Raw genomic sequence first — 14,322 nt, 5'->3', positions numbered from 1 at the left:
AGGGTAAACCACTAAAACATGATCCATGTCAAGCCCCTGCTAGTAGGCCACCTCTGAGGCCCTCCTAAAGAGATATCCAATTGATTCTACCACCAATGTAAAATAAAGGGGGAAGTGTCACTATCATCAATATTGATATCGTCACTATCATCAACATCGATATCATCAATAAGATAACCTTTAGGCTTGTCATCCAGGAACTTGTTTGAAAATACCGTAATGAAAGGAACATAGGAGTTTGTCGCTAGGGATTTGGCCAAATAGGATCGTCCAGATGCCCTTGCCCTAGATCCCTAGAGGAAGTGAAATAACCTCTTTGGTCTTCATTAGTGAGAACAAAGAAGTGGCCACTGGCCAGAAGAGATAGGCCGCTACACCCACCTCATTCTTCTTAAGACCATCCATTAGTGAAAACAAAAAGGTGGACAAAGAGATAGATCGTTGCACCCACCACCTCCACCTGAAGACCAAATCCCATCCTTTGAACAATCCACATAAATTGCAGCCGTTCTGAGCTTTTTTTTATCATGACCATAGGTCCCAACCTCCTTACATAATAATGTCATTCATAAGAGATCACAATTCCATCAAGAATTCGACATCCAACAGCAAAACCACTCTATATGGATCGGACTAATGAGGTCATTACAGATTTAGTACAACAAGACATAAATTTAGACATAATCTTATAGACACCTCCAACTTGACTTATTGGCTCTTTTGTATCCTATGCATTTCTAACCTTAGGAATAAAGGCAATGACGTATTAATGGTAGGAGTAAAATGGTGGCAAAAGTAGAATACTTCCATCTACAACATAATCCTCTAAAAAAAGAATGCTATTGGATATCCATGAGGGACAGACATCTTATCCTTCTGAAGGTTGAAAACCACTTTTGTGACTTATTGAATCCTTAGAGTTAGGGCTTTCAACTATTCTACCCTGGTTTGCAAGGAAAATCCTCATCAATCTATAGGCAATCTTTACTCTCCGAAAAGAAGTGGAATGAAAAGTAATTAACAACTGCTTCCTTTGTTCCTTTTATGGCCTCATGTTTATCCTCCCTCTGCCTAAGGTTTTTGGATCAGATTTTCAACCCCAGGAGTTGTTATTCTATGGAAAGATGCTGAGTTAGTTTAATCTGTTCTTGTTTCGAGGCATATTTTAAAGTAGCTATTCTATGGAAATGTTCTGGATTATGTTCCTTGGTCTCAAAACAGAATACAAACGGTTGGTGACCAGGTTGCTTTAGATTCTTGAAGGTTGTTATGTCAGCCTGTCGAGTCTGGATAAGCGGGTTTGGATCTGGAACTCCTCAGTTGAATTTTCTGTCAAATCATTCTATTTCTCCCTCGTGTCTTCCCCTTCTCTCTCCAGAGTAGCCAAGGTTTGATCAGTTCAGGCTCTGCCTAGTGTTTCTACCTTCGGTTGGGCTGCTCTTCAAGACAGAATTCAAACGGTTGATTTCTTGCGCAAGCGAGAAAGATTGATCATAGATCATTGTTTGATGTGCATTGAGGACGGAGAGACAGCTGGCCACTTACTTTTGCACTGTAAAATTGCAAGAGGCGTGTGGGGTGGACTATTAGATAGATTTGGCCACCTACTTTTGCACTGTAAAATTGTGAGAGGCGTGTGGGGTGGACTATTAGATAGATTTGGCATATCTTGGGTCTTTTCCACCAAACTTGTGGACCTTTTTGAGGGTTGGTCTTTGGTCTCCTGGAGGAAAAAGGGAAAGATTTTATGGAATGTAGGCTTCTTAGCCACAATTTCGGTTTTATGGAAAGAAAGGAATGCTCGGCGGGTACTCGATCTATTGGGTGAAGATTGTGCCTTGCTTCAGATTTGTGTCTGCTTTTGAGTTATGGCATGATTGGAGGGGTTTTTGCCTTTGTTCAGAAAATAATCCACAGACAGTGCAGAATTGGGCACCGCTTGATTCCGGATTCGTAAAGCTTAATTTTGATGGATCGAGCCTTGGAAATCCCGGACCCTCAGGTATCGGGGGTATTCTTAGTGACGATTTGGGATTAGTTAGATGGGCTTTTTCTGGTCCTATAGGGGTGGCTGGCGCAAGTGAAGATGAACTGTGTACCATCCTCCAAGGGTTCAAGCTCTTGAATCGAGAAGTATTGGATAAGGTTGTGGTGGAGGGGCGACTTCCTTGATGTTATTCATTGGCTCAAGAGAGCATCTTTTATCCCTTGGAGATTTGCGGCCTTTTTTTATGAGATTCATGATTTACTTAGAGGTCGCGAGATTTCTTTTAGGCACGCGAGAAGGATTGCAAATAATGAAGCCGATAAGCTTGCTAGGGATGACATTTCCAAAGAGGGGTTGGAGCTCTTTGATTTCCTGCTGCCTTGACTATCCTTTCTTCTGTATTGGGGATGTTTTTCTCTCGTTTCTTCTGTTCTATCTCATTCTTTGTGTTTTTCTTGACCACGGTCCCTTACCAATGAAATCCTTAGCCATTAGAAAAAAGGTCATTGGTCTCAAGCCATAATGCTGACAATCTCTGATGGCAAGACCAAGGTTGCCAGAGCGGGAATCGAAAGCGGGAATCGAAACGGGAATCGAAGGCTCGCAGGGAAGAATCCTGCTCTAGGTTGCCAGAGCGGAAATCGAAGCGGGAATCGAAGGCTCCCAGGGAAGAATACTGCTTCCTTGGGCAAGACACCTCTTGGTCATTAATTTCAGTTGATTATTACTTCAAAGAGAACATCTGCATGCTCTCTCTGAATTAGATAAAGGGGATATCTCCTCCATGTTATCATATGAAGGTCTGGGATCTCGATTTCACTTGGATTTTTCCGATATACTTAATTGCTCAAATCCTACTTCTTCCATTAACTATGCGGTACTTTGTGGGTTATTAACTTTCAAAATAGTCTCAAGTCTCAACTCGGGACTATTCTTTAAGTACTTCGACTTCCACCATTTAACTACAAAAGGTTTGATGTTCTTATTATTATTTTTTTCATGAAATAATGACTAAATTTATTAAGATGGAAATAGCAGTTACATTAGGGGCAGAGATTGTCCCCAGTTATCCTTTTTGATAGCGGGAGTGTGCTCCCCTAGGGATTGCTTAGACCTGAGGGTTTATGTAATTTATATGGGACATCTTGTCCCCTCTTATGTAATTCTCTCCCTTACGGATTAAAATTTCCGTTCCCTTTCAAAATAAAAAAACTAAAAAATCATCCTATAAGTCCTTCCTTTTCTTTGAAATAGCAACCACAGAAGGTTTGAAGTTCTAGCACATAAACACCATTAATTCAAAGTTCCAAATATAAAGGCAGCTGGTCTCCTTAATTCCTCTTCGTATTGAGAAGCATTGGCGTTTGGTCCAATTTAGGTTAGGAAGGATCCTTCGAAGGGTCATACCATTCTTTTAGAATCATAGACCCTAATCGCGTAGAAAATCATAGCATTTATGTGTTTTTAGGGGATTTGTACCTCTAGGAAATAAGGGTTATTTCTTGAATGGTAGTGGGAACTATTCCATTCACTCCATCTCTTCTCTCCTCTCTCCTCTCTCCCTCTACTACTCCACCGTTCAACAACTCCAACTGGACCGAAAGAAATGATATGACTTTCTGTCAGTGCGGCTTACATTTTGTTCAACAAAGAAAATATATATGAAACTTACATAATAGAAACCGACATATATCCCAGACAACTGAAATTGCGTCCTGTGGCTAATGGTAGAAGTATATTGCATTACACATACAAATCCAATATTCTTTCTCGCTAAATGTTGATTTTCACTGCTTGGATAGAAGAACAAAAACCTCTTTATTGTGAAAATTTGTACTTTCTACTAAATATCATTCCAGTGATTTTCATTATTTGTCTTATCCACGGTGTATTCTATGATTCTATCTACATCTAATTCTAATGTCTTTTCTGATAGGTCTCAATGTTCAAGAAGAATTATGATCATCTTCTGAAAGAGACATACTTTGGCCTGTACAAGGAAGCAACACGTGGTAACCCAAACTACTTCTTGACTTATGGAAATGGAAAATCAGCTGCTCGGATTCAAGACCATCTTCGTCCTAATGGTGCACACAGATGGCATAACTATATGAAGACTCCAAAGTAGGATATTTCACTGTTAATCATATTTACAGTTAGATGTTTAGGATTGTGACTCTTTCATAGGTTGTGTTATTTCATTAATAAGAGTGCTTATTAATTTGAATTCAAGTTAGTTTAGCATCTGTGCACTGTAAGAAACATTCCTAATTATACGGCATGGTATCCTTGCTAGTGAGATCAAATTGGAGGAGGCTGCAGTCCTACACTACACATACACCAAATTTCAAGATTTGACTTCAAGACGCGATCGATGTGGCTGCAAACCTACAAAGGAGGACGTCAAAAGATGCTTCATGTTGGAATTTGACAGAGCTGTGAGTGTTTATTCCTGTATATATTTATATCAACTCTCTTTGCCCCCCCCCCCCCCCCCCCCCTTTCTCTGCATCTTACAACCCATACTTAGAAATGACAGCAAGTATTGATCATTTGCCGTTTTATTGAAATGGTAAGCGTCAAATTTTGGCAGCAATAAATAGGAGTTGGCTAAAGAAATTGTCACAAATTGATGTTAAGCTTTGTAAGATAACCTGTAAGTGTTGTATCAAATGCAGTTTGAAACTTTGAATCATACTTCCAATCTGAAGCAAGAATGCACTATTGATATGCATTAATGGAGGGAAGAATGCATGCGAATTTCTAAGCGTAGTTATTACAAGGACATTAAATGTGGGAGAGCATAGGGTCCTAGCACTTGAACCTATTTCTAGTCTCTTTCATATGTGATGCTCCTTTCTAGTCTGCAATTGTTCATCTCAGATATATCAGCATTATATCTTCATAGGTGTTAAAGTATAAAAGATAAATAACTCCTTTCTCCAACAGGTAAAGCTTTTAGAGAAGTTGGTAAGTTAACATGGTATCAGAGCCAAAGGTCTCGAGTTCAAACCTCCCGGATAGCAAAAATCCACATGCGATGGTCGGCCCAAAGTGGGACCACATGTGCCACGTGTTTGCCAAGTGAGCCACACGTGCGGGGGAGGGCTAAAGTATGAAAGATAAATAACACCTTTCTCCAACAGCTTAAGCTTTTGGAGAAGTTGGTAATTTGACAATAGGAAACAACATTATGTCTGCATTATGTCTTCTATTATTATTAATTTTTTTTTGTGAAAAAATGTTGTCTTCAATTTTTGCACTTCTCATTTGCCCAATGAGTACTGTTTTATGTGTCAAGCCTTCATTTTTTATTCTTTTAGCGCTCTCTACTTTTGACAACCTTATTATGGTTTTGTACATTTTTTTTTTCAAAATGATGGTTTTGTACATATTACTGTTTCGTTAATGACAATCCTTACTTTTATTATTATGTGCTACCGTGAAGGTTCTCTGAGTTGAAGCGTGCACATGCGTGCAGCTTATTCAAACAGAATTTTTTTTCTGCTTAGGATTTCCAGCATGGTCCTAGGAGACTGGTGAGGACAATTTTCATTTCGATCTAGGGACAAATGATCTGTGGAGGATCTTTATGAGGACAATAGGTCAATTTGGAAGTGGATTTTGGAATCTGTTGAAGAGTGGATAACTGGATAAGCATGCACCTTATATTTTGCTAGGCGTTGTTGCTCGTTAGGCTATTATTGCATTGAGATGGGAAACTTGAACAAGTGATAATTTCAAAGAAATCCATTAAAAAAAAGAAGAAGATTTTATTCCAGGAAAGCTATTGATACCAGAGAAATTGCATGTCTTCTAGGGAAAAAAGTATCACCAATGCAAATTGACCTAGTTTCAGAACACCAAAATACAGGGTGCTTCAGAAGCAATATTGAGTCATCCACTCACCCTTAAGATGTACCCTCGAACCAATGCCAATGTTTCAAATTTGACACATGTTGGGGAAACTTGGTAATGCAGATATTATGATTTATTTCCGCATTATTTAGTTTCTAGTATTTTTATTTCCATGTTATTAGTTTTTAGGATTTTATTTTCCATTTTATTTTTAGGAATTCTTATTTTAGTAGGTATTTAACTTCCCGGTCATACATCACTTGGAATGAGAGAAATAGGAGGATCTTTAAATATAATTGCAATTTATGGAGATTTTGGTTATTTATGGAGACTTTGGTTTTAGAAAAAATTCTTAAGAGGATGAGGACGATGATGATCTATGACGAAGAGAGGGCTTCCACTAATGACCCAACCCACAAAGAGACGTCGGGAGATCTTCTTCGGAAGCAATGGAAATTATTTAAGCTAGAGACTCAAGTTTGCCCTTTGACACTTTATAGCCTCTGTGGGACAGACACGGTCAAAGACACCCACTCGCCGTTGTACAAACATTTGCGTGGAGGCAGAACTGGGAAGCTAACAAGGTGGTGGGCATCCGGCTAACAAGATGGTGGAAGAAAGGATTGCTTGCAGAAAAACCCTGGATTCTTGGATCGGGTTCCAGAGGATCTCCTCATTGATATGCCGGATTTCGAAATCCAACACATCTTGGGGGAGTTGGAGAAGTGTTCGGCATAGGTGAAGAGTGGATAAGCATGTAAAAACTGACGTTTAAAGATGAGTTGCTGCTGGAGTTTTCTGAAAGGAGGGTGGTTTCCATAGCGTTCGGGACATTGTTAGAATTTTAGGTCTTTTTGGTGACATAAGTGCAAATGCGAAGGATTAAGGAAGTTTTTGGGTGTTCAAGGTCATAGCATAGGGTATCTTTAGTTCTGTTCTTGGGACTCCTGGTCCCAACCCTTGTAAAGATGTTTGAAAGATTGAAATAAACTGTCATTTTTAAAAATAAAAAATAAAAAATAAAATAAAAAAAATAAAAAAAAATAAAATAAAAAAAATAAAAAATAAAAATAAATATATATATATATATATATATATATATATATATATATATATAATTGCAATTTGATTGACAAACTCATTAGGGATGTGAAGAATCAATCTGTTTGTCAGCTGTTGGACAGAAATTAGTTTTGGTGGGTGTTGGTCCAAGTTTTCTTCATAAACTTGGAGACCCTCATTCTTTATTGCTGAATAAAAGAGAAGTGTACTTCCATTCGGAGGTCATCTCCTCCCAATACGATCAAGCCTGATGTTGATAGTAGTTCTATGGAGAATCTCAGTCCTGCGGCATGGGTGTTCTGTTAGGGATGACAGTAAAGGTGTTTCCACCCCTCTTGGTGTGTCTGCAAAAGAGGCCGAGGAGAGAACTTTGCTTACTGGTAATCACATTTTCTTTAGTGAGTTTGGTGGTTTGCTTTGAGTTGAGGGGAATTTCTCTAACATATTAGCTTGTGTCCCTGTCAAATTCCAAGTCTGGTCCTTGGAGTTTAGTGCACATCATTTGCGTGATTTGGGAGATTAGCAGTGGAGGTCATAGTTTTAAATTTCGGCCGAAATATTTCGGTTTGGACCGAAACTGAAATTAGATTGAATCGAATTTTTACATAATTTCCCTGCCGAAATTTCGACGATATCCAAAATTTCGGCCAAAATTTTAATCGTTTTTCACCCTTATTTACAAAATTTCTACCGAAATGGCTGAAATTTCCACCGAAATTTTGTACTTTTTGGTGGAAATTTTAAGAAAAACAGAATTTTTGTCAAATTTTTACATGATTTCGGCCGAAATTTCCACCGAAACCGACACCGAAACTAACATTTAAAACCTTGGTGGAGGTAACATCTATTTTCTCGTGTGTCTACTCAGGAGATGCAAATGATGTGGTGGATTCTTTAGCAAGAGAGGGTGTAAATAGAGATGTTCTGTTTGTGGGAAAACCCCTGCCTCGTCTGTAATTTTGCTTTTCTCTTAATAAATTCTTGCTATAGCTAGTTCAGAATATTAAAAAAAAACTTTGTTATCATTTCAGAAAAAAATTGGCACATATTTTCCATCAATCAATCTCTGATCAATCCAGTTCCTTTGATCACTCAATTACTTATCTGAATGAAACGTCTAAGCTCATTGATCCAGTCCATTTTCTGCCGTTGGTTTCTTCTAGTTCCCCAATTGTTTAGTTGTTAATCATTTTGGTCAATCTTGAAATATGTTGTCAGGCTAGCTTTCCAACATACTTAAATTCCTCATCTCTTTTTGTCACATCTCGTTTAGTCGTTACTGATAAATGTGCAGTGCTGGTTTCAAAGTTATGTAAGGTGGTAAAAAGTAAAAACCATAGTGACCAGAAAACTCCTAGTTGGATGGGAGGCTTGCTTTCCCATAAACTCGTTTCCCAAACTTAGGGGAAGCATGCTTACAAAGAAACAGTTTTGACCTTACAACTCTGATAGCTAGGAAACAATATAGTTTACCCATATCTGTGGTACGTACTTGTTCTGGCATGTATTTCTTAGAAAGATTATATATATTTTTGAATGGTAATTAGAAAGATTATCTTTCTCTACTCATTTTTAGTAATTGCAATGATGTCTAAATTTACTGAGAGAATCACAGCCTAACTGTCTTGTCTCCATTCAAATACAGAGTAATCCACACTATTACGCCGATGCCCATACTTTGTGGCAATAGAGTTGAACTTCTCAAACCAAGCACGGGGAGATTACTTCAGCCTATATATTGCCTTTCACTTGTAGACCTTCCTTAACTCCCCCTGAACAACAACATACCCAGGAGGTTGCCCGTATAAACTTCTTCATGCAGATCACCATGAAGAAAGTCATTTTTGACATCTAGCTGCCACACCAATTGCTTTAAATTGACTACAATTGAATACGATCCTTGATCTAGTTTAGCTTTGCAGTAGGTGCAAAAGCTTCCGAGTAGTTAATGCCAAATGTCTTGATATACCATTTGGCAACCAATCGGGCCTTCAATCTTTCAATCATATTGTCAGGTAGATACTTTACTCCAGAAACCTAGTGACATCCCATCTTGTGTTTCCTTGCAGGTAATTTTGATAAGAGTTCTGCTATGGAGACCGATTTGGGGACCTAGAGTGGAACCGAACAAATCCCTACATGCTACATGGCATTGGAGGGGTAGTTTTGCCATATAAGGGGAAAAAAGCCAAAAATCACGGAAACAAGATTGCTAAGTTGTGAAGAGGCTATTAGTTCGGTTCCACTCTTGGTCCCCAAATTGGTCTCCATATCATTATTCTTTTGATAATTCACACTTTTGTTTTAACTTTAACACACTCATCTTATCATCCATTCCCTTCTGTCATCCATTATGAGAAAGTGCTTCTTTGCAATTACGAGGTATAACTATATTGGAAAGAGACATTACAAACTTTCATAAGGGGATAACGAGTCAAAGGAAACAAAATTTGCAATGGGATGATGAGTACAAGACCTTTTTCCTTTATGAACAACAATTGGATCACTTGAAGGACAAGAGACAATCTCCGGCTCCTCGCATGCTAGAAACAGTTGAGTGATGGTCAAAGTCACATATCGTACTTTTCGGTGTATAGACCTATAGAAGTGGCCTTGAGGCATCATATCATCATCAAGAGCAGATATTAATTATATTTAATGTGCATGGCATATGTATTTACTAATCTTTATAATGCTTTTTTTCAAATGGTTTCTTCCTTTTATGAACTGCTCTTATTAACTGAGCATTTGTGCTGCAGGCATTCATAATTGCTTCAACTGCTACTGAAGAGGAAATGCTGCGCTGGTAATACTCAACTGCATAGAGTATATTTCTCCCTATTGTCGTGGCATCTTTAAAATGGGGATTTGATGTGTGATGTTTCCCCAGTGTCCCATTTACTGGTTAAAATATTTATTTAATGTCTAATGCCTTACTTTCTCCTCTTCAAGACTGCCGATTATTTCCACTTTGTTGTTCGTGGTAGCAAAGGAAAAAAATAGCTGGGTCTTTCTATTTTTGCTTGGGGTACCTTTACTTCAAAAGTAGCCCATGTTTTTTATGTCCATTTCCAGGTACCGTGAACACATTGTATGGACAGATAAAGCACTAAACATGAAGCTTCTCAGGAAGGGCGTCTTGACCCGTATATATGCTCCAATGGTAACTTTCAGTACTTGAATAACTTAAAAATTAATAAAGAAAACTGCCCAATTATTCATCTCTTTAAGTGCCCACGTCAAAAGGGTCATTGCTCATCTACTCGCTCTTCTCTCACAGGCCATAGTTCAAGGTTTAAGGGAGTCTGGCATTTTCAGTTCTGCAATTGCGTCTGCACGCAAACCCTCAAAGGAGAAATTTTTATCATCCATCGAACAAAACCCACGAAGCAGCAATTCTTCGGAACTCCCTAGTGCTAGAGCCAGTGGGTCCCAATCACTTCCCTCGAAGAGTAATAGAAAGAACAGCGGCAAAGAATCTCAGGCAACTGCAAGGAAGGTCTTGGAGATTGTTGATGTTACTCATGAAGCAATTCCTCCATTGTCTCCCCCAGGCTTGGATGACATCCATATGGGAACATGATAATCCTTATTTCTTGATTGCTTCTCCCGGTTCGAATGGTCTGAAAATCCGGATTTCACATACATGTTTACAGTGAAGAATCAGGAGATAGCAGTCTGTGTGGACTCTTCCCGATCATTACCCAAGCGCTGGTGTACATTTTCAGGTTATGTGATAGTTGAGGAGTGGGAGTTGGATTGTTGATCCATGACTCTGGGCTTGGCATCTCAGACATGTTTCAATTGCCTGAGGTACCAATTGAAAATCTTGGTTTGTTTCATTATTTTATGTATAGAAAACTGAAATGGTGATGTTTTTCCTCTACGAGACTGATGATTTTTAAAGAATGACAAATCCCCATTTTTCATTTCGAAATCTCTGTTGGTAGGCAAGAGAAGGTTGTTACTGATGTGGGTTCTGGTTGTAGCTGTCTCAGTTCTTGGGGGAATTACAGATAGAGAAGTGTTGGGTCGTTTGTGAAAAATCAATTCATATAGAGGATTTTCTAATTATCCATTGGATCTTAGCGATCCTATCAGGGGCCCACGTCTTACATACTGCATTTGATCAAACGATCTAGATCGTCTGATCAATTGCCTCATTCTTGGGCCATTGTTTTAGAATGTTACATGTAACCTTAGGGTGTGTTCGGCAACCATTAAATAACCGCATTCTCCACTTTTTTAGGCGTTAAGAATGTGAAAGCGCAAAAGTATCTCAAAAAATTGTGTTCGGCAATCCGGCCCACTAAGCCCGTTTCTAAACTTTTGCTTTCTTTTAAGGCTAAAAGCAATGATTCTTTGGAGTGACTAACAGTCTTTTCTAAGATTCTCATCAACACCTGTTTAATTGGGGGAGAATGAGAAGCGTTGCTGAAAATGCCCTTAATTGTTTTAGGATGTTATAATTAGATGGTCTAAATAAGAATAAGGCTTCTCCTGTTCTTGTTTGTTGTTTGTAGGTCATCTAGCTAATAGAGTGGTTAGATTTTTAAATGGTTTGTATTGTTGAATGATAAGCTCTTAATCATTCTTCTTTAGAATATTTAATTCATGTGAGAGCAGCCATACAGGCTCAGATTTTGTCTTATTCATTTAATTCATCTGAGCCCTGTGCGTCTGTGTTCAATTAGATGCAGACGAGAGGAATGAATGTCTTTTTTCTATATTCTTTCTTCTGAAAGTTTCCTAATCTATTTGTCTTATTAAAGGGCATAACATTTTAAAGAAAACATTATAACTAATTCACTTTTATGCTCTTCCTAAAAGATACTTATTGGGCCCTACTTTTGCCTCTTTTTAGGCAATAATATCTACCATCGGCAAGCATAATTTTTTTTTCTTCTTCTGAAGGCAAAGGTAGATTTCATCACATCGGCAATAATATCCACCATCGGCAAGCATAATATCTACCAAGACCGAGGAGGTCCTGCAACAGGCTAAAGATGTACAAGCAATAATCATAAATATAAATCGGCAAGCATAAATTCGGCTAAATGTTTTTGAGATCATCTTAATCAGATGATCCTAAGCATATTTATGAGTTATGACTAGGGGTGGCAACGGTTCGGTTTCGGTTTGACCCCCGAACCGAACCAAACCGAAATTTGAATTGGTTCGGCCAAACTGAAACCAAACTGAAATTTGAATTTTCGGTTCGGTTCGGCCAATTTCGCCACCCCTTACTCATAATCATTGGAAATCGGGGGCAACGGTTCGGTTTGAAATTTGAATCGGTTTGGTTCTTAACCAAACCGAAATTTGAATTGGTTTGGTAACCGAAGATTGCCACCCCTAGTTATCACTACTTTATTACACTAGAGAGGGCTGTCCCAAGTAAAAACAAGGGGCGAATATATCATATCCTTCTTTAATTTCACATAGATTCCCTCCAATACCCTCTCTTTGGACCCAAAGATTGTGGGAAATGATATCAACACAACTGCTTTAATAATTGCACAAACGCAGCTTGTCTTTTCTTTTTTTAATTGGTTGGTATGAGCATTTTGGGAACTGTAATAACCCTTAAATATCAAAAGACAAGGTGGGCCAGTGCAATTATCAAAACATGGTTGTGCTGATATCATTTCAGAAAATTGCATTTTACCCCAATTTGGTTCCCACCTCTCATTTTCCCCTTTATTTTGGCGGTTCGCAGGGCAGATGCGACTATCCTGCGCCACTCTCTGCTTAACGTACGCACCCCTCTTTTCACCCCTCTTGTTTCTTGCCCTAATCTTCACTCCTTTAAACATTCAAATTAGATAAAAGAAGAAAAAAAATAAAAATGAAAAGCAGATTATAGATTTGCTTTTCATTTTTGAAGCTTTATTATTTTTCTTTTGTGAAAGAAAGCAGTGGGTTTTTTTCTTAGGAGTTTTTTTTCCTTGAACATTCACAGTTACCAAATGAAAATGGGTTTTTTTTTCTTACTCAGAAAAACCTAAAATGTATAAACTTATTGGATTTTTTTTAGGGTTTCAAATGAATATGCAGGCTGTTTATTTGAGGTTTTAAAATTAATGTAGATTCTTAGGAGTTTTAATCATAAGCTCAGGTCCAAATATCCAATCAGTATGATTTATAGGATTTAAATTAATCTAGATTCTTAAGAGTTTCAATACATTCTAGTTGCACAATGGCATTCCTATTTACTAGTTATTGGTTCTCTCTAACTTGTATTGTAGAGGCTATTGAAGATAAATATTCACTTTGATGGAAGAAAAAGGACTAATTATTTGAAATTTTTCAAAGGGAGTTAAACAGAAGTTTTCAATTATTTGGTAATTATTTTGATATTCCAATAGAGAAACTTATCTTTTGTATATCTGTATTCTTAGATTTCTCATTGCAAAACTCTATGTTCTAGTTTTGCAGTGCCCCCAATAAAATTGACACTTGGGCTGTTGAGTTTATCGAAAGTAAGGGCGATGAGATCTAAACAACTTGTTTTGAATTTGTCCACATCTGTATCATCGACCTTGGGCCGTTGCAGAGATAAGGAACCACAACATGCTAGAAAGAGCCCCATTGAGGTTATACACATTTATCTTCCATGTCATGACTCAATTATTTAATATTTCATGGTATAAAATTTTCTGTGACTATGGTTCGTTCTCATATAGGAGGATTTGGTGAAAAACCATGTTGAAATTCAGAGTGTCAGGCAAGACCTGTCAAAACTCGAAACAATGACTGTGCAACAGCTTCGAGAAATGATGAGGTAAGCACTAGTTGGAATGCACACAATTCCGAATGACCACTACAATACTTTACTTTGTGGAAGTTTGTTTCTGTTGCTCTATCTTTGTTACTTATGATATAAGAGTATGTACTGTCTCTTTTTCTGAAGTATGACCACAGGCCATCAGACTCGATTCTTTTTTTTTTTTTTTGAATGATCCGCGACATCTGTTGTCCTCAATTCTTTTAGAAGTAAAATGTGCGTTTTAATTATCAAAAGGGTTTTACATGAGGGGTGGGGGCCCCCCACTCACAGTTTTAGAAAAGGGTTGAAGAGGGGTTTGTCTGGGGATGAAAAAAATCTGGGTTTTCTTTTTGTCTTGCGCACGAGTGGGAGTGAGGGTTGCTCCGTTCTCCTTCGTCCACCCCCCATGCCCAAGAGCCAAAGCTGATCCTTGCTCTCATTGGGGTTTTTCAAGAGCCATCCCATAGTTACTGGAAACTTCCTAGTTGGAGGGAAAGCTCGCTCTCGTTGTTAACTTTCAATGATTGTTCCCACCCATTTTCTCTTTACTTTCTTTAGAGCTTTTTGTTTTCTGCATTTTCTCTTTTCGAAACCCCTTGATTTCCGCTTTCGCTTCCCACATCGCTTCTTGCACTCCCTTCCCGCT

The 14,322-nt window shown here is 38.2% G+C and overlaps 2 protein-coding genes across 4 annotated transcripts in view; both read left to right on the top strand.

Moving 5' to 3' along the window:
• Positions 1 to 10,836, top strand: part of LOC143852633 (glycosyltransferase-like protein) — a 28,125-nt gene extending 17,289 nt beyond the window's left edge. The window contains exons 7-11 of the mRNA XM_077362116.1: positions 3,924 to 4,111; positions 4,284 to 4,425; positions 9,667 to 9,713; positions 9,983 to 10,070; positions 10,188 to 10,836. Coding sequence (XP_077218231.1) covers positions 3,924 to 4,111; positions 4,284 to 4,425; positions 9,667 to 9,713; positions 9,983 to 10,070; positions 10,188 to 10,490 — 768 coding nt within the window. The 3' untranslated portion in view covers positions 10,491 to 10,836. The remainder of the gene's footprint in view (positions 1 to 3,923; positions 4,112 to 4,283; positions 4,426 to 9,666; positions 9,714 to 9,982; positions 10,071 to 10,187) is intronic.
• Positions 10,837 to 12,575: 1,739 nt separating this feature from the next.
• ARP (apurinic endonuclease-redox protein) overlaps positions 12,576 to 14,322 on the top strand; it is a 53,399-nt gene continuing 51,652 nt past the window's right edge. For 2 of the 3 annotated variants that reach the window (XM_077361888.1, XM_077361887.1), the window contains exons 1-3: positions 12,576 to 12,663; positions 13,338 to 13,503; positions 13,594 to 13,691. In XM_077361888.1, the coding sequence (XP_077218003.1) occupies positions 12,632 to 12,663; positions 13,338 to 13,503; positions 13,594 to 13,691 (296 nt within the window). In that variant the 5' untranslated portion in view covers positions 12,576 to 12,631. Of the gene's footprint in view, positions 12,664 to 13,149; positions 13,252 to 13,337; positions 13,504 to 13,593; positions 13,692 to 14,322 lie in introns of those variants that run through there. The other variant, XM_077361889.1, reaches the window with a different exon arrangement.

This window comes from Tasmannia lanceolata, unplaced genomic scaffold, assembly GCF_043159265.1.
Source record: "Tasmannia lanceolata isolate RefF3 unplaced genomic scaffold, GAP_Taslan_0.1 ptg000019l, whole genome shotgun sequence".
Taxonomy (NCBI): domain Eukaryota; kingdom Viridiplantae; phylum Streptophyta; class Magnoliopsida; order Canellales; family Winteraceae; genus Tasmannia; species Tasmannia lanceolata.
This window is presented reverse-complemented; position numbering and strand designations above follow the sequence as displayed.